This window comes from Hyperoodon ampullatus, assembly GCF_949752795.1.
Source record: "Hyperoodon ampullatus genome assembly, chromosome: 14".
In the NCBI taxonomy this organism is placed as follows: Eukaryota; Metazoa; Chordata; class Mammalia; order Artiodactyla; family Ziphiidae; genus Hyperoodon; species Hyperoodon ampullatus.
Genome location: NC_136927.1, coordinates 69,984,721 through 70,002,520, shown reverse-complemented (window position 1 = coordinate 70,002,520; position 17,800 = coordinate 69,984,721). Strand labels below are relative to the sequence as shown.

The window sequence follows — 17,800 nt, the reverse complement described above, 5'->3', positions numbered from 1 at the left end:
GGCACTTTCAGGTTCGGACCCTGCCTGTCTGCTCTGCAGCCCTCTGCGCGTCAGACCCCCCGCCTCTCCTTCTTGAAACCTACATCCTCGAAGGTCACCCCCGGTTCCCAACCTATACCACCTCATCCCTAAGCCCCTGGGCACCCACCCACTCCTGCTTCCAGCCCACGACCTGTCCTCTCACCTCTGCCCTTGGTATCCAAAGGCCCACTGAGCAGGGCCACTTGGACGTCCCACAGGTACCTCAAACTCAACACACCCTCAACACGCCATACCGCTGACCAAGTGTGTTTCCCCCGATCCCTGCCTAGAGGCGGGGGCTGCCCACCCGGGGCTGCCCGGCTGCTCTGAGGGCCACCGGCAGGCTCTCACCCTGGCATCCGCGGTCTGGGCCACTTCCCGGATCTTTTTCACCCAGTCCTGCAGCTCCTCCTGCGAGTCGGCAGCCACATCGAGGGACCAGTGTGCCACCGACGCCATGCTGACGGAGAAGACGAAGAGCCGGTTGTTCTTGCCCTCGGGACGGATGGCTGGGAGGGAGGGAGGGAGAGGAGCGCAGAGATGGGGACAGACGTGCCTCAGTCCCCACCCCACACCCCGTGAGGAGGCGGCACTGCTCTGCCAGGCCCGCCTCACAGCTGAGGACGCTGCAGCCCAGCAACAAGTCACTGCCACTCAGGGCCGCGTGCCCCTCCCCACCCCGTCCCCAAGCCTCTGTCAACCCAGGGACCAGCCCATCAGGACCGTGGGCGTCAGCTCGCCAGCGGCACCCTCCACAGCACCTGCACGGGGCGAGCACGCAGGGGTCAAGGCCAGGGGTGAAGAAGGGAGCCTGGGCGTCAAGAGTGTATCCAAGAATGGGGAGAGCTCAGGGTGAGGGGCAGCCCTTAGGGGTCCGGCCATCGGCTTTCTCTGTTGGGGCCTGAAGAGGGCCACCAGGGACTGCGTGACCCTAAGGGGCAGAGAAGGGGCTTGGGGGCTCACCTATCTGACAAGCCGGCACATCCAAGACCCCCCGCAGCAAGTCCCCCAGGGGGCTGTTCTCGTCCAAGTGCTGCGGGAGGCAAAGCCCACGGACGGTCAGCACGCCCACTGTGCCCACATGTGCACACGCGGGAAATACATCTGACAAGTGGGCGTGTGAACGCACGAGCATGGCCCATGTTTATCAGAGACCGCGGGGCAGACGGGACCGCACGTGAGGGGCTGTGCACGCGCAGGCACGCTAACCCTGCCCGTGGTGGCGTGTGCACAGGAAGGGAGTCTGGGGACAGGAGCCCCGTCCCACGGACGGGGCTCCTGGTCTCACCTCCCTCTCAGGCTCCAGGGCCGCAGGGCTGACCATCTCTTCCACGTAGTTCGACGGGAACCACAGCTGCTTCTTTCCACCATAGTCACCACGCCACCTGGGGGAGCCGCAGCATGATGATCCCTAGCAGCCACCCCAAACCCCCCAGAGGAGGGCAGCCCTGCAGGTGCACCTCGGGGCCCGTGCGGGCCCGTGCCGCCCAAGCCCCTCTCACTGTCCACGCCGCCGGCGCCCAGGATGCCTGGCCCCGCACCACGGGCTCTCAGCTGGCTCACCAGCCTCCTTCCTGCTTCTCCACGTTCTGGATGATGGCGCTCTTGGTGAAAGTCAGCTCGTCCTCTCTCTGGGCCTTGTAGTCGAAGAGAGCTTTGACAGCGCACTGCGGGGAAGAGGAGCACCGGTCAAAGCAGACGGGCCCCTCCCCCTCCTCTCCTGACCTGCGGCCGCACGCACGTGTGCTGGGGCTGCCCAGCTGGGGCTCAGGTGCCACCGCCAGTGACCCAGCCTCACTACCGTCCTCAGCCCGGGCCTGTGGGAGGCTCCAGGGCAGGTGGGACGGGAGAGCAGGGCCTCTGCCAAGGAAGCTCCTCAGGGTCTGGGGAGAACCTTGCAAGCCCCTGCCCGGGGCCCCAGGAGCCAGGCCAGGAGGCTAGGAAGGGAGTGTCTGCAGGTGCTGAGTGCCTCCTCTGGGACCGGAAGCCTTGCGGTGTGCCTGGGACCCCATCATTCCTCATCTGCAAAGTAGGAGAAGAAATCTTCTCCCAGGCTCCCTGGCTGCTGAGGAAAGGGGGTGAGGAAAAGGGCACAGCTCCTTACCCCTTAGAAAAAAGCCCTGACAGAGAGCTCCACAAGGTGAGGGAGGGAGGGAGGGGCAGAGAACACCGTCTTCTGGCCAGCGTGCCCCACCCCCACCTCACTGCCCCCAGGGAGAAAACGGGGGTCACCTGGGGAGTAGTCTGGAAGGGTCGGTGCTGACCCCCAGGGACGGGGCTGGGGAGGGGTCGGCGCTGGGAGAGAGACGCGGTCGTACACCAACCGCACACCTCTCACCCCCTCTCGGGCCTTGGAAAACCGCAAACACCACTTCTCCCCGAAGACCGCAGGCGGCCCTGGGCAGAGAATGCAAGCCCCAGGCAGCTGGAGACGCTCCCCAGCTGCCTGCGCCCAGAGCCCGAGGTTGCACCTTGAAAGTCGGCATGGGGTTCGCCTCCACGTAGAAGCCGGGGTTGCGGCCCTCATACAGGGCCCCGTAGTCAGGCTCCTGGAAACGGGACAGAAGGGGCTTTGTTAACGCCCAGAGGGGAAAGTGGCTGCTGGCTTCCGTGTCCCCTCCCCTCCTCACCGGGCCAAGTCTGCCGCCTTCATGCACCTGGTCCGCCAGGGTCCTCCAACCTCAGGGGCCTGGCCTCACCCCTCCTCTCTCTGCCCTCGTGCCCACGGCTCCAAAGTCTCAGTTCCTGAAGCCCCCCTGCGCCTGCCCCAGGCCCCCAGCACACTTCTCTCACACCCCAGCCCCAGCAGGCGGCAGCCCTTGCCTAGGCCACCCAGGTCCAAGGACAAGAGTCTCAAGTGGACCTTCTGCGCTGGACCCCTTCCTCTTCCCCACGGCCACACCTCTGGCCCAGAGCCCTTGGGGCTCCTGCCCCACAGCCCTGCCTTCCTCCAGCGCTGGTCTCGCTCCACAACCGTGCCTCTGTAGCCTACGCGCCCCTGCCCTGGGGACAGAGTCTGGTCTGCGCCCAGCCCCGGGCAGACCCTCTCCCTGTGTGAGCCCTAGGACCTCCACACCCCACATCCTGGCCCACGGGGATCTCTCTGCTGGACGCCTGCTCCCACCTCTTCACCCGGCCAGCTTGTGCCTGTCCCTGTAGACACCACTCAAGAGGCCACTCCCTCCAGGATGCCTTCCTGGCTCCAGCTGGGCTAGCTGGCCCTCCCAGCAGCACCGCAGCCCGCGGGCCTCTCTGCTCCCCACATCCACAGCACCCCGGGACCGTCAGGTGTGGCCTGCCCCGCCCTGCCTCCCAGGCTCTCACCGCTGTGCCGATCTTCTCCAGCGCCTCCTCGTTGATGGGATAGCGTAGCTTCATCTTGCGGTACAGGGGGTGCTTCTCGTAGTAGCTGACGAGGTCCACGAGGCTGTCAAACTCTGAGTTGCCCAGCATCACGGTCTGGCCCTCCTGCTGGACGCGGCAGTGCTTGATCTTGCCCTCAGCCCTGACAGGGACCGAACAGCCACACAGGGTCAGGGCAGCCTGGACCAGGCATGCCCGTACCGCCCCAGCCCCCCAGGGGCACCCCCTCACCGGAAGGAGATGGCATAGGAGTTGGGCTCATTCCGTTTCCGCACCAGGAAGGCCCCGTCCCGGGGTACACGCATCAGCATGTGCTCGGCCTGCGCTCTGGTCAGGCTCGCGTGGTACCACCTGTGGACGGGCCCGAGTCAGCCCCAGCCACCACCCCCGGGTTCCCGCCCTGTCCCCGTCCCCGCCCTCACTCTTTGCTCTCGTGGGCGTTGGTCTGCGGGACGGGCTCTGAGAGGCGCATCTCAAATTCGTTGCAGCGCAGAGGCACCTGCTGGTAGTGTGTGATGAGGTCGTAGAGTGAGTCGAAGACGAGGTTGTCTGTCAGGAAGAACTTGGGGGTCCCTGCGTCCTGCCGGGAGTGGATCCGACAGTGCTGGACTTTGCCATTCCGCCTGAGGGGACACGGGGAGGCAGTGAGCAGCAGGCCGGGACACACGCCACGCTCCACCCGCGGCGAGGCACCAGGCCTCAGGCAGGAGACACCCTGAGGACGGCTCAGGTGGGGGCGGCCCTCTAGGGGCTCCGCGCTAACTGCAAGCGCGTGTGCGCGTGACGCACTGTGGGACCTGGCCGCCCCTGCCGGCGTCGGATCCACGTGTGCACGCGCTGGGAGGGTTACCAGAAGGAGAGGGTGTAGTCGCCCACGAAGGTCTCGCTCTCACGCACGAGGAAGGAGCCGTCGGGGGCCCCGGTCTCGATGCAGTACTCCGTGAGCAGGCGCTCGGCGATGTGCCGCCCATCCCGTCCCGCCCCGAGCTTCCCGTGAAACCACTTCTCGTTGGAGTGCAGCTCTGTGCTGCCACTGGCCTGCAAGGCAGAGGGCGACGGCAGAGACGCTCGGTGACTCTGATCCCAGCCCGGTCCCCGGCCCTGGGCCAGCCCCTCACCTCCTTGGGCTCCTCCTCGTCCTCGTTGCCCTGGTCACTGCTGGTCTCCTCGGAGTAGTAGATCTTGCTACTGGTCAGAACGAAGTAGTGGGGATACCACTCCTGGAAGAGGCGGGAGCGAGGCCTGTGAGCAGAGCCCTCTCACCACCCTGCCCCTCAGGCCCAGCCAGGCCCAGCTCTCACGTGGTTCACGGGGTCCTCCAGGTAGAGGATGCCGTTCTTGATGGAGTTGCTGATGTCGTTCTCAGAGTACATCACGGACGTAGGCACCTCTTCATAGGCACTGCCCTCAGCCAGCTTCTTGTGCTGTGGGGGACAGGCCATGACGTGGCTGCCCAGGCCCAGGCCCAGAGCCCCACCTCCTCACCCAGGCCTGGACCCACAGATGGAGCGGAGGAGTGGGGCCCCCAAAGCCCTACCTTGATGAGGATCTTCCTCTTGAGCTGGCTAGGTGAGGGGAGCCCGTCGGCGGCCATGTCCACGGGCTTGGTGAGGAGTGTGTCCCCGAGCACCTTCTTGAAGTACTGGGCCATGTTCCTCTGCTGGGCGATGCTGCAATGGTCCTCGATGGACAAGATGACCGGGTACCTGCAGGGTGGGGGACCAGCGCGTAACACAGATCCTGCAATTCCGAGGAGTCACGGCTCAGACCCTCACAGAGGGAGGTGTTAGGAGCCTAGGGCCCAAGGTCCTTTCTAGAGGGGAGCCACCCCAGAGAAGAGGCAGGCCCTGGCCACTGTGGGGGGTAGGAGAGGGGTCTAGAGAGGCACTTCTGGGTGCAGCAGAAACCAAGGGCTGGGACTGTTGCAGACAGGTGTCCCCAGAGTTGATCTCGTCGTGGAGGCTGCCCCATCAGCAAGGAGAGACATCCTACACCCAAGGTCGGGAGAGGTGACAAGCAGCCTCCAAATTTAGCTACTGGGGGACCCCGGTGACCCCCTCAGTGAGGTGGGAGAGACTAGTGACCCCGAGTTGCGGGGAACAATAGGAACTGCAGAGTGAGACACAAGGAGCACAGACAATTCTCTGCATTGTGACGGGAAAGGAGCTGGCAGGGCAATGGCCTTGAGAGCCCAGGGTTAAGGAATTAATTTTGAGGATGAGAAGAACTTGACTGTGTTCCACAGGCTGAGAAGGATCCATGGAGTGAGCAGGTGGGCCACGCGTGCAGTCAGTGAATGGCTCGGGAAGGCTGGGCTCCAGCAGGTGGCGGGAGGTGGAAGGCAGGGAGGGGGGGCAGCGCATTCAAGGGACCCAGGAGAGAGCTGCAGCCGAGCCACGCCACTCACTCTGAGGCCACGAAGGCGTGCTCCTTGATGGTGTGCAGGACGTCTGAGAACTTGATCTTGGTGGTCAGGGTGTGTCCATGGTAAATGACTGGCATCCCGTCTGGACCGTCCCAGCAGTCCACTGGGGAGCAAGCAAGGTGACCAGAGTCAAGCGGGCAGGCCTCCCCCCCGCCCCCCCCACAACCTAGCCCCCACGCACACTCGATGCAGCGGCAGCCCATCCGCAGGCAGCGGGCGTAGGCTTCCAGGGAGGACTCGCTGGAAAACTGGTCCCCGGTCAGGTACCTGGACAGGGAAGCAGGGCGGGGTGGTCAGGCGAGACCCACCTCCGGGGGTCGGGTGTGGGCCAAGGGAGCCACTCACGTGTTGTGGGAGGAGGAGATCCAGTAGTGGGACAGCGGGTTGTTCATGGCGTCAGGGCACACGGCGTCCAGCTGTGAATTCCATATGCTGTTCTCCTTGGAGAACAGGAAGGTGACGAACTGCCCAGGAGCAAATGCGCAGAGAAGAGAAGATGAGCCCCTGCCCTGGGCCACGGCACAGGGTGACGTGGGAGAGAGTGCTCAGTCCAGGTCGGGGGCACGACGGACTGCGGGAGGGACCCGGCCGGGCTCCAGACGGCCCGTCTGCTCCCTGATTCCCCGATGGAGGGTGAGGGGCAGGGCTCACCTCGTCCAGGAAGAAGTAAGGCTCCTCGATCTCTCGCAAGGGGTCTCGGAGGAAGCTGAGCATGAACTCCTGCACCTGGAGCCGGTCGACAGCCCATAGCTCCTGATGGGTGGGAGGGTGGGGCATGTGAGGGGCCTCCACCCGCTGGTGAGCCCAGCCCCTCTGCCAGCACCCTGGCCCAACCCCAGCCCAGTCCTACCCCCTGGTACTCGAGGAGGAACTGCTGGAACTCAGGAAGGGACACCCGGCAGAGCTCCGGCCGCTCCCCCGCCCTGCGGGAGAGAAGGGAAATGCCTGGCGGCCGGCTGGCTAGCGTGGGCCACAGACAATGAGGGGCCCCTGGGAAGGCAGGGCCCAGCTCCCGGCCAGCACAGCCACCCAGAGTGGGCCAGCAGGGCTCCCCTGCTCCCGCTGCCTCCCACCTGCATCGGGAATCAACCAGGGGAGGGACGAGGGGCCCCGGGGAGAACCCCACCTCCCCAACTCAAACCAAACCTCAGGGCACTGGCTTCCAGGAAGGGGAGGTCCATCTGCAGGAGACAGAACCAGGTCAGCACGAGAGCCCCTGGGAGGCCACGTGGGGAAGGGGCTCTCAGGAAGAAAGGCTGGGGCAGCAGAAAGGGGCAGGCCTCACGAGGAGAAGAGCTGGAGAAATGGCACCCAATCGCCCCCAAGCAGGGCAGCAGGGCTGAGGCAAGCGGGGCTTGGGAGGGAGAGCAGGGTAGGGGCGGTGGGGGCAGGTGGCTCATGCACCGTCTTCTGGGCGCTGTACATAAGGCTGCGGTACAGCTGAGCAAACTGCCCGTAGGTGATGTCGCTGGTGCGCTGCTCCAGGTCCTGCGAGGCAGAGTGGGACTTCTGGTCAGGCCTCCCGCAGGGCTTGGGGCAGCCGGCCTCCCCACCCGCCTGCAGACGGCCCCCCGGCCCTTACCGTCAGCCGCTCTCGGAGGAAGCGCATGTTGGGAACCCGGTAGTTGACCTGGGACAGCATGTTCTTCAGGTCCTTGGCTGATATACTGAGGAAACAAGGACAACGCCAGTGGCCTCACCCCACCTCTCACGACCTCTGACCTGTGGGCTGAGTCCACCTGGGGCTGAACAGGTAAACAACACTACTGTGGGACTCGCAGTCCTGACGGTGAGGCTGGCTCAGAACCATGGGGTAACCAAGGGAAGTCCCTTCCTTTCTCTGGGCCTCGGTCTCCTCAGCTGAGCGAAGGAAACGCTAGGATTCTGGCAAGGAGGGGTCACCTGGCTCAGGAAAGTGGGTCAGGACGGGGCAAAGGGAGCCCATCTTCGGGCCGCCCTCCCACCAGCACCGCTCAGCCCGCACGTCTGGGCCCTCAGCTCTCCCAGGGACAGAGAGAGGCAGCCACTACTGCGGGACCTCCAGGCTCCTTCCACCTCACTCTCAAACTCCCCGAGAGGGGCAGGCAGCTCACAGGACTCCCGCCCACTGCCCCTGGGAGTCGAGGCCTCCGAGGGGAGGAGGGGGAAGATCCTTCTCAGCCCAAGACCACTGCTGGCAGTGGGGCACACTCCCGGGGCCTGACAGGGAAGCACCCCTGCCCGAGAATGGGGCAGAGGACAGTGCTGGGCCTGGCAACAGGATGAAAACGGTGGGGAGAGGGCGGCCTTCCTTCCGGGAGGTGGTGGCGGGGAGGGGAATGTGGGCGCCCCTCCTTCTCTTGCCCAAGGGCCTGGCAGGCAGCACCAAAACTCGCTGAGGGGTCCAGCCCTGCCCTGGGCGGTCCTGCTATCTATCAGCCCGTGCTGTTCAGCAAGCGCTTGCCTGGTCTCAGTCACCCGGGGCCGGGCTGCCAGGGTCCTCACTGGGCAGGTTAGGGAACTTGCTGCGTCATCAAGCTTCCCTTCTGTGGACTCCTTGCCATCAGCATTACACGCAGCTTGTTACCACTCCCCCCAGAACACCTGTCTGCCCTGCCTCCTCTCCAGCCACTGCCCCTTCTCTGCTCCTCTTCACAGCAGTGCCTTAAAGGAGAGACCCAGGCTCCTTTCATTTCCTGAACCCCATCCCCTCTGTCCACACTGCCTGCCTCAAGGTCACCAACGGCCTCTGTGCTGTCAAGTCCAAGGAGCACCTCTCGGTCTTCCCCACACGTGACAAGGCCTGGCTCAGCTGACCACACCCCCCTTCCCTGGGCTTCCAGGGCTCCACACCCTCCGATTTTCCTCTTTACTCTCAAGCAGCCACTTCCCTTGGCTGGCTCCTCTCCTCACCTCCCCAGTCCCCAGTGTTGAGGCAGCATGGGCCTGGGATCAGCCACCAGCCTCCTTCCCTTTTCTTGCCAAGGTTACCCCCAGGCATCTCCAGCCTCATGGCCTTCCAAATCACCCATGTGCTCCTCAGGTTCCAGCTCCAGCCCGACTCCTCCCCTGAACTCGTCCTACGCACATGCCTGCTCAACATCTCTACCTGAACATCTTAAGGGCATCACAGGACTTCACCCACTCAAACGTGCACCTTCCACAGCCTTCCCCATCTCAGTCAATGGCAACTCCACCTTTCCAGATGCTCATGCCAAAAAGCTTTTTACCGTAAACCTCAACTCTCTCTCACCCCAAAATCAATCTGCTAGGAAATGCTATTGGGCTCTATCTTCAAAATACAGCCCAGCCAAAATCCACCCCCTTCCTAATACCCCACCCTGACCCAGTCTTCTTCACCCCGAGCGTTGGAGTTGCTCCCTGAGTTCTCCACTCCACCTGCCCTGGACTCTCCAAGCGCAGCTAGCAGTTCTGTGCAACTGAACCCAGGTCACGTCACGCTTCTCTTCAACACCCTCCGTGGTGTCCACCTCTCTCCCAGTCAACGGTCCTTATCATCCATCACCCAGCTTTTGTCCTGTACCTCTCTGTAGCCCCTCTGGTAGTCACACCATGGCCTCAAAGCCGTGAGCTTCAAAGCACCCCAAACACACACACACTACGGGACAGCCAGAGCCAGTTCTGCACCGCCTGTCTCTGCCCACAGTGGCAGGGCACGTGGCTTATCGTCCCTGGCCTCTCCTGCCAACTCGCACAAGGCCATCAGAGGGCTTTCTGCAGGAAGCTCCTTGAGCCAGGAACCGCCTGCCCACACTGCTTGAGGCAGGTCCTCCTGTTCTCCAGGCAGCTGCCTGGAGGTGGGCTATTGCTCTGGCGGCCCCAACCCACCCTGCTGGGCTAGAACCACAGCACAGGACCCACCGATCCTCACGATTCCGGTCCACTGAGTAGAACTGCTTCCGCAGCCACCTGGAGGGAGAGAAGCCTGAGGTGAGGCCCAGGCTTAGGGAGGAGACCAGCAGGCAGGCTCTGGGCACAGAGGCCTGAGTCCCTGCCCTGCTCCCCAGAGCCCGACGCCCCAACCCTAAGCACGTCTGGGGGGTGGTTCTTACCTCTCAATCTGCAAGGGTGTGGCCGCCTGCAACGTATCCTCCATCAGCCAAGTCAGGCCCTTGATCCACATGTTCACTTCGTCCTCAGACGTAGCTATGAGCAAGGGGCAAAGAGCTGAGCCTGGGGCCAGGGGCTGCTCCCCTTAACTCCTCCACCTCCTCAGCGCCCACCTTGCAGGCTCAGGGTCTTCAGGCGGAATTCCATTCCATACAGGATGACAAAGCAGTGTGACTGGTCCGGTCGAAAAGCAGGATCCTCTTGGTAGCGATCGAAGTCCCGTGAGGTCTTCCCTGGGCGGATCTCCTTGATTTCTCGAATGTCAACTAGGAAGGCAGGGAAGAGGTCAAGGTCAGGCTGAGGTCTCTCAGGGTCAGCACTGAAACCAGGGCAGCCTTGTCTCCCCACTCATTCCCACACTCTCCTCATGGAGGACCACAAAGAGAGACCCCCCCCACCTCGGGAAGGGGGGCAGAGTCAAGACCACTCAGTCCTACTGGGAGACAGAAGAGAACTGGGCTGAGTCTAAGGACAGAGCTCTGCTAAAAGCTGAGCGTCTGCGGGAACAGGAATCTCCGTCCTGTGTACCTTCCCTCGCTGACAATACAGGCAGGTCGCTGACCTGGGAAAGAGCTGGACTCTACAAAGAGAAATGGGGACCCACGGCTGTTCTGTGAGGACCATTTTCTGACACAAAAGTACACAAACTGAATCATAAAGTCCCAAGGGCAGGCCTGGGGCTGGGCAGGCCCAAATGGGTTTCAGGGTCCATAGGAGGAAGGAGGGGATTGGGCCAAGAGAACTGGTGCAGCCTGACGGCTCACCCCCTCAATATCCCTGAGCAAGACCCAGCAAGAGCAGCAGCTGCCCACGGATGGCTCCCATTCTGGCCTCACGGCACAGACTGGGGAAGCACCCAGGTCAGAGTGGCAGATGAACCGCCTCAGCCACTAACTCTGAGACGACACTGAGTGACTCATTTAACTTCCCTCCATCTCGGTTTTACTATCTCTAGAGCAAAGAGCTTGACTGAATTTCTCTAGAAGGCAGGGTGGCAGAAAAGACCTGTGTGGGCCCTGGGGTGGGCCTGCTGGGACTAGACTCCTGGCTCCACCTCACCTTAGCTGCGCGACCTCAGCAGAGTGACAATCACTCTGACCCCACTGCTTCCCTCTGTGAACACAGGTAACAGACTGCGGCACCTGGACGTGTTGCTAAGCTCAAAAGCCCTGACAGCCCAGAGCGCCCAGCCCTGTAGGTGGCACATGGTGGGCACTCATTCAAGCCTCCCTCCCCTTCCCTCAGCTCTGTCATCTTCGGTGGTCTGTGGTCTGCACAGGCAGTCGGAGCAGGCACACAGGTTGTGACCCCAGGCCTGGAGGGGGCCCGGCTGCACACTCACACCGTCCCCGGGTGCTGGCTGGGACCCTGCACAGAGGGCACACTTTCCAGCCAGATAAAGAGACAGATTTAGGGAGGTCAGAAGAGAGAAGCCTGGCTTAGCCGCCAGAAATGACTCTGAGCGCTCCCTTGGCTCGAGAGCCTCTTCAAATGCTCTCGACCCAGACTGGCCCGGAAGATCTGGAGCCAGGAGCGCTGCCAGCATGCTGCCTGGCCCACCTCCCCCCAGAGCCCTCCGGGCCCGAAGCGCACAGCACCCCGGCTGGAATGTTCTAAGAGGCCCAATCCCAAGGCCTTCTTCCTATCCCTCTAGCCACAGCTGTGCTCCACCTATCCTACCTCAAACAGTGGCATCGCCTCCAGCCCCAGGCCCAGCTCCCCTGCCAGAACACTGCCGCTTCTCCCTGGGCCCTGCTCCCGTGCCCTCGGCAACCCTCAGAGGCCCAGTCCTCCCGCTGAGGGCCCCGCTATCCTGCCCCCCAGGTCTCATCAGACAGCCGTCCTTCTTGAGCCTACGAATCTGTACAGGACGCTGTTCTGACCCCTCCTGAGGTTGCTCACTACGGAGAACCCACTCCTTCCCCAGCCTTCGAGGCCCCTGTGAGGGGGCTCCAGTGATTTACCGCTACTTCTGCCCTCCCATCTTCTCTGCTCCATCCCACCTAAGCTGGACTGAGGGCAAGAACTGCCGTGTTTCCTGTCCCCCATTTCACCTTGCTCCCTAGCCAGGGGCTGTCTACCCCCGAGACTCCACTCTCTCCCACCAAAGACCCAATGTGGAAGAGCCTTCCTGCAGTAATCACGCCCTTGACACCCTGGGGCAGTACGTGTGTGTTTGTTCTTCAATCTCTCCCAGGCCCGGCAAGGCCACCCAGTGCTTGCTGAATGACTGAACAAACAACGGAAAAAGCAGGCACACCACTGGGGGGAGGGGTAGCACAATGGTTTTTAAAATGAAGAGTTATGCTCAGGTAAAAACAGAGGGCGGGTGGGGAGGGAGACTGGGTCACAAAGACCCAGCCTGAGAAGACAGGGTTCCCAAAGATGGAAGGAGGAGCTGAACAGGGGAAATGCCCAGATCAGAAACTGCAGAATAAACCACAAACCTTGCCCTCTGAAACAGAAACCAGCATGCTTTTCCGGTGCAGAACTGCTGTCACCCCACTCCCACACCTCTCACACAGGTACACGACCTCACACACACAATGCATACAGGCCAACGGGCCCTGTGTGGTCCACAGCCTGGGCCCTTCTGCGCAGCTGCCCACCAGTGATCAGAGGTAGTTAGCCCACGATGTGGCTACCGCCCGGCAAGCAACTGCAGGGTCAGTCTGAAGCCTGCTGCCAGGCCACCTGCAGCACCCCACACGTGTCCTGCATATGCACACACACGTACACACAACACGCACTGCCAGCGGGTCCTAGGTGCCCTGTGGCCTGCCCTGTGCTCCTGAGTACATTTCCAGTGAGACCGTGCCGGAAGCAAAAGAGGCTCCCACCCAAAACAGGGACCCGGTAGGCACACAACAGCTCCGGGCCAGGTGCCCAAGTCTCCCAGGCTCCTGCTGGCCACACAAGGCCCCTTGTACTTCTGCCCACTGGAGGTGCCAGCCCAGCCCTCAGGCCCTCCAAGTCCATCAAGCCAACCGCAGGCTGGAAGGACAAGACACCAGGGTGAGAGGCGCTACCAGGTTCTTAAAAGCTGCATCCTGCGTGACCTCCCGCCTCCCAGAATAAATACAGCAGGGTCCTCTTCCTGAGAGCCAGGACCGGTTGCCCAGGGACTGCCATCAAGGGGAGGAGACCCCCTGGGACAGGCACGGCCTCTGCCCTGCAGGGTCTAGGTCAGGGCAGGAAGAGAGACCCTCTCAGGACTTGGGAGCTTGGGGGAGGGAGGAAAACTGCTTAGAAGAGCAGGAAACCCACGACCCAGCACTCATTCCCACATAGAACCACGGAGAATAACATTCAAGGGACATGGGGAAAAGAGAAGCCAGTGGTACTGGGAGGTCCTGGCTAGGCTGGAGATGGGGGAACTCTCTGAGGACAAGGGCAGTATCCCACAACCAGGGGCCTGCAGCCAGGCTGGGCTGGCGTGCAGCAGAAGGGAGTTGGGCTTTCGTTTATGACAAAGGCCCACCCCAAGCTCACCCAAACCCTAGAGGGCCTGGGGGGCCCATCAGCACAACCCAGCTAGCGCAGCCCATTAGGAGCCATGGAGGGCTCACTCCTCTAAGGACCAGGTCCCCAAGGCCCACACAGAGGCCCCCAGGAACAGCGTGGGTATTACCGTTCCAAGCAAGGCCACGGCAGACAGCGACAAGCCTGGGCAGTGAGGGGGACTCTGTTCCTGGCATTTAATCGCCCACAACTCTCATGAAGAAATAGACTAGCCCTCCTCAAGAGGCTCTGGGCTAATGAGGGACCACCGCACCTGGACCAGGGACTGGCCTCTCGTGCCAGCCCTAAGGGCTGAGGACCTGCTCACAGGCCAGGCTGCCTCCTCCCACTCTTTCAGGAAGCCTGCCCTGACCATCCCCTTCCTGAAGGCTGCCCAGGCCCAGCAGAGGAGAACCACACAGATCTTAAATTCTAGCTGTGAGGTCCTGGGCAGTCCCGCTCTTTTTTTAAAAAAATTTATGTATTTTATTTATTTTTGGTTGCGTTGGGTCTTCGTTGCTGCATGCGGGCCTTCTTCTAGTTGCAGCGAGCGGGGGCTGCTCTTCGTTGTGGTGCACAGGCTTCTCACTGTGGTGGCCTCTCTTGTGGAGCACAGGCTGTAGGTGCACAGGCTTCAGGAGCTGTGGCACGCGGGCTCAGTAGTTGTGGCGCATGGGCTTAGTTGCTCCGCGGCATGTGGGATCCTCCCAGACCAGGGTTCAAACCCATGTCCCCTGCATTGGCAGGCGGATTCTTAACCACCGCGTCACCAGGGAAGCCCAGTCCCGCACTCTGCTGGCCTCAGTCTCCCCATCAGTAAACTGGGGATTCCTCCTACCTCACTGGGTTGCATAAGGGCCCTGCCAGGAGCCACCAGTCCCAGTGAAGTCTGAAGCTCCCTGCCTGTGTGCCTAGTGCCATTGACATGGGGCCTACGTGAGCCAGCAGCAGGGGAGACAACAGCGGCCACTGCCAGGGCTTTGCTGGGGACAAACCCAAACCTAGGCAAGGTAAAGTTGGCCCACAGCTGCCTTCGCCCAAGGAAAAGAACCCAAGTAGCCATTTCCCCAGCTCCAAAAAGGGTCTCACAGGGATGGGGCACCACAGGGGAAGAGTGGGACTCGTGGAGCCTCCAAGTTCACATCGGTGCACAAGGACATGACATGCTCTCAGCCAGAGGCTACTTCCTGAGCCTCAGCACCGGGCCTGTTGCAGTCACAGCATCTCACCTACGTACTAGCCAACACGTGCCAGCACATATCCCGACCTTGCATAGGGTGGGGCACCAGAAGAGAATGCTAATAGATCTGAAATCACAAACACCACGTTTCAAATCCTGTTTCTAAGGATACAGCTTGGGCCTCGGGCAAGTCTCTCAGCTCTTAGGTAGCCTGTGGATAAAGTGAAGGCCTTAGTGGGGGTGGGCCTGCCATAAACCCTTCACATGCAGACAGAGAACTACACAGAGAGTCAGCAAAGTGATTTTGCTAGAAAGGGACAAGAGGACATACTGAAAATTAAACCCCTCATGATGAAGATATGGTCAAGAAAACCACCACCACCACCACACACAAAAAAACGAAATGGCACATATCACAAATTTCTGGACATGAAACATGCATTCGTCAAAATATTTCTCTTAAGAGAGTCTTCCCTTTAAGTGCATAAGTTAATTGGTGGAAACTGCAATAGAAACTAACCGTTTCTGCAATAGAAACTAACCATTTCTCCCCAAGACCACCAGGAGATTCAAAACTAACCGGACTCCCCTGGTGGTGCAGTGGTTAAGCATCCACCTGCCAGTGCATGGGACACGGGTTCGAGCCCTGGTCCAGGAAGATCCCACATGCCGCGGAGCAAATACGCCCATGCGCCACAACTACTAAGCCTGCGCTCTAAAGCCCGCGAGCCACAATTACGGAGCCCGCATGCCACAACTACTGAAGCTCGCACGCAGCAACGAAGACCCAACGCAGCCAAAAATTAATTAATTAAAAAAAAAGAAACTAACCGTATAAAAATGCATGTAAATACTTTTTACAACTTAAAATAGCTGTAAGTCATGATAAATACGAAAGTTTTTAAAAAAACATCTAGAAAGCTTGAAAGAGGTAAGTGAATGTTATCAGGACAGGTCCCTTCCCCTGGGGTTTTCACTGCCCCTGACAGTGGGCTGTGGACGCCCAGCCCTGCAGCGCGTCCTGGAGGAAGGTGGGCAAAGCCCAGCACTCCTCAGAAGGGCCCAAGTCCAGTCAGAGCCACGAGATCCAGAGACCCCAGCCCCACATCCGCTCCCAGCGCACCTCCTACCTCTGAGCCTCTGCATGTGCCAGGCCCACCTTCTCACTTAAGTTTCTATCAGGCCTGGTCCAGTGGCATACTTGGTGCTTCTGCATTCTGGCCACACTGTCTGATGCCTCCTTGGCGTCAAGGTCACTGACCTGTGAGTTCCACAAGGAAGAAACCACATCTGCCTCCTCTCCATTCCCCAAACCCAGGTCCCTTGGGAGGCTTCAAAATGCTTACAGAGTGCTTAGAAGCAGGAATGAACACACGAGAGTTACACTCCAGAGCTAATTATCTAAGAGGCCACAGATGCTCAAAGAGGGTATCAGGGATGACTTCCTGGAAGACGTGGTGCCATGGGGCAACAAAGGCTGAGGAGCTCCAACAAATATGCAAATGCAGTGGTCAGTGGGGTGACCATGTGGAGAGAAGAAAGAAGGACCAGACACGGGAGTGGGGGTGGGGGGCGGGCGGGCACGGCCCCTGGGGGCCAGAGTAATCTGAAAACACTGGGAGGTTCCTGTACATAGGTTCCTGTAGCCGGTGGGAACCATGGGAAGCTAACGGTGCTTTGGGGAAAACAAAAGAGAAGAGGCAGGGCTCTCTGAGCACCACGCCCTGCTTGGCTCTAAGCCAAGGCCACCAGGAGATTCAAAAGAGCGGGTCCCAGGGGTCGGGAGAGTTGTACAGATCTTCCCAGAAACGATCTCTCATCAATCACATCTTCTCCACATACAGCCTGGGCCAAACAGATGGGCCATTCCCAGTCCCCATCCCGCACGTCAGCCACCTCCTGTACCACCCTCCAAAGAAACTACACATCAGGGCCGGAGAGAGCACAAATGGAGCTGAACTTTCTCCCCCAGAGGATGCTGAGATGGAGGAAGGAAGCCACGAAGGGAAGCGCACTGCCAACCAGCCGATTCCCACAGCCCTGCACCTCTGCTGCCCTACACAGGGAGCCAGAGGCCTCTGCACCCCAGGGTGCCTGGATCGGCCAGGATTATACAGCTTTGACAGAGCCTCACAGCTTGGAAGGAGAAGGATGGAGGTGGCCAAAGAGGAGACAAGATGTAACCTGCGCACAGGTGGGAAAGGAGTCTGATGCAGCAGGAGCCAGGGCCTGGGATGGCCAGCAGCTTCCATGCCGGCCACCTACTGCTCAAGGACTAGGAGTGAGAGCCCCCCCCACCCCCGCCCAACAGAAACAGTCCAGAGCGGCTCCCAGGGAGAAAGGTGAGAGCGGAGGGGTGGGGAGCTCTCAGCCTCCATTTTACAAAGGACGGATCCCGCCTCGGAGACCCAGGGTCACAGGGTCATGCAGCAAAGGGAAGGTGAGGACGGGGTTTATCTCCGTCCCATTCCTGTGCAGCAGCACCTTCAAACCAGACTAGCAGGGGCCAGAGGACTAAACCCCTTCCCAGATGCAACAGGGAAGGCCTAGCCAAACCCTGGAGTACAGGGCACACCCAGGGCAGAGCTCAGCATCTGTTCCCGGCTGGGGTTTCGCCCATCACTGTTCCCCAAACACCTGACCGAGAAGAGCAGCCGGCCCCTCTCCCACCTTCATCAACAGGAAAAGGCCATTCGGACAGCTGGACGGGGATCTGTGGGACCCTCCTACACGGAACCCTGCACTCCTACATACTGACTGCTTCAGGTCACAGCTGTCAAGGATCCTCGCCAGTTCATGAATCATCTGGAGTCTAGATTCTAGGTGAACCTCCTCTGTGGAGCAATGAGGAAATGGAGGCTCCCAAGGGTCTTGTCACGGTCACGTGGTAGTTCATGTAGAATCCTCTGCAGCGGCCCCACGGCAGCACCCAGCCTGAACTTGGGTTTGCAGAGAAAAAGCAGGGCAGCCCAGCAAGCCTTCACACCATTCAGGCAGGCAGCCCTCTTCCCTAAGGTGCAGAATTAATCCCACCCATTTCAGAGGTGGGAACAGCATGCCCTGGCCCCAAAGGAAGGAAGGGCAAGGAGGCCCCACCCAAGGACCTCAAAGCTGGGAGAGAGACGAGCAGTTATCCACCGGGCTTGTTCTTTCATTCCATCACCGGGATCAAACTTTCAAACTTCTGTCTGCTCCACGTC

The 17,800-nt window shown here is 60.8% G+C and overlaps 1 protein-coding gene across 1 annotated transcript in view; it reads right to left on the bottom strand.

Annotated features, from left to right (window-relative positions):
* Nucleotides 1-17,800, bottom strand: part of PLCG1 (phospholipase C gamma 1) — a gene marked incomplete at its 3' end in the record, with an annotated part of 33,623 nt that overhangs the window by 3,540 nt on the left and 12,283 nt on the right. Inside the window, exons 3-25 of the mRNA XM_079719427.1 lie at nucleotides 10,033-10,185; nucleotides 9,862-9,955; nucleotides 9,671-9,718; nucleotides 7,392-7,476; nucleotides 7,214-7,297; nucleotides 6,956-6,990; nucleotides 6,660-6,732; nucleotides 6,461-6,562; nucleotides 6,155-6,273; nucleotides 5,991-6,076; nucleotides 5,792-5,912; nucleotides 4,922-5,090; nucleotides 4,686-4,808; nucleotides 4,503-4,604; nucleotides 4,235-4,422; nucleotides 3,807-4,007; nucleotides 3,616-3,735; nucleotides 3,346-3,526; nucleotides 2,493-2,570; nucleotides 1,585-1,688; nucleotides 1,310-1,406; nucleotides 985-1,054; nucleotides 373-530 (exon numbers count right to left, since the gene is read on the bottom strand). Coding sequence (XP_079575553.1) covers nucleotides 373-530; nucleotides 985-1,054; nucleotides 1,310-1,406; nucleotides 1,585-1,688; nucleotides 2,493-2,570; nucleotides 3,346-3,526; nucleotides 3,616-3,735; nucleotides 3,807-4,007; nucleotides 4,235-4,422; nucleotides 4,503-4,604; nucleotides 4,686-4,808; nucleotides 4,922-5,090; nucleotides 5,792-5,912; nucleotides 5,991-6,076; nucleotides 6,155-6,273; nucleotides 6,461-6,562; nucleotides 6,660-6,732; nucleotides 6,956-6,990; nucleotides 7,214-7,297; nucleotides 7,392-7,476; nucleotides 9,671-9,718; nucleotides 9,862-9,955; nucleotides 10,033-10,185 — 2,591 coding nt within the window. The remainder of the gene's footprint in view (nucleotides 1-372; nucleotides 531-984; nucleotides 1,055-1,309; nucleotides 1,407-1,584; nucleotides 1,689-2,492; nucleotides 2,571-3,345; nucleotides 3,527-3,615; nucleotides 3,736-3,806; nucleotides 4,008-4,234; nucleotides 4,423-4,502; nucleotides 4,605-4,685; nucleotides 4,809-4,921; nucleotides 5,091-5,791; nucleotides 5,913-5,990; nucleotides 6,077-6,154; nucleotides 6,274-6,460; nucleotides 6,563-6,659; nucleotides 6,733-6,955; nucleotides 6,991-7,213; nucleotides 7,298-7,391; nucleotides 7,477-9,670; nucleotides 9,719-9,861; nucleotides 9,956-10,032; nucleotides 10,186-17,800) is intronic.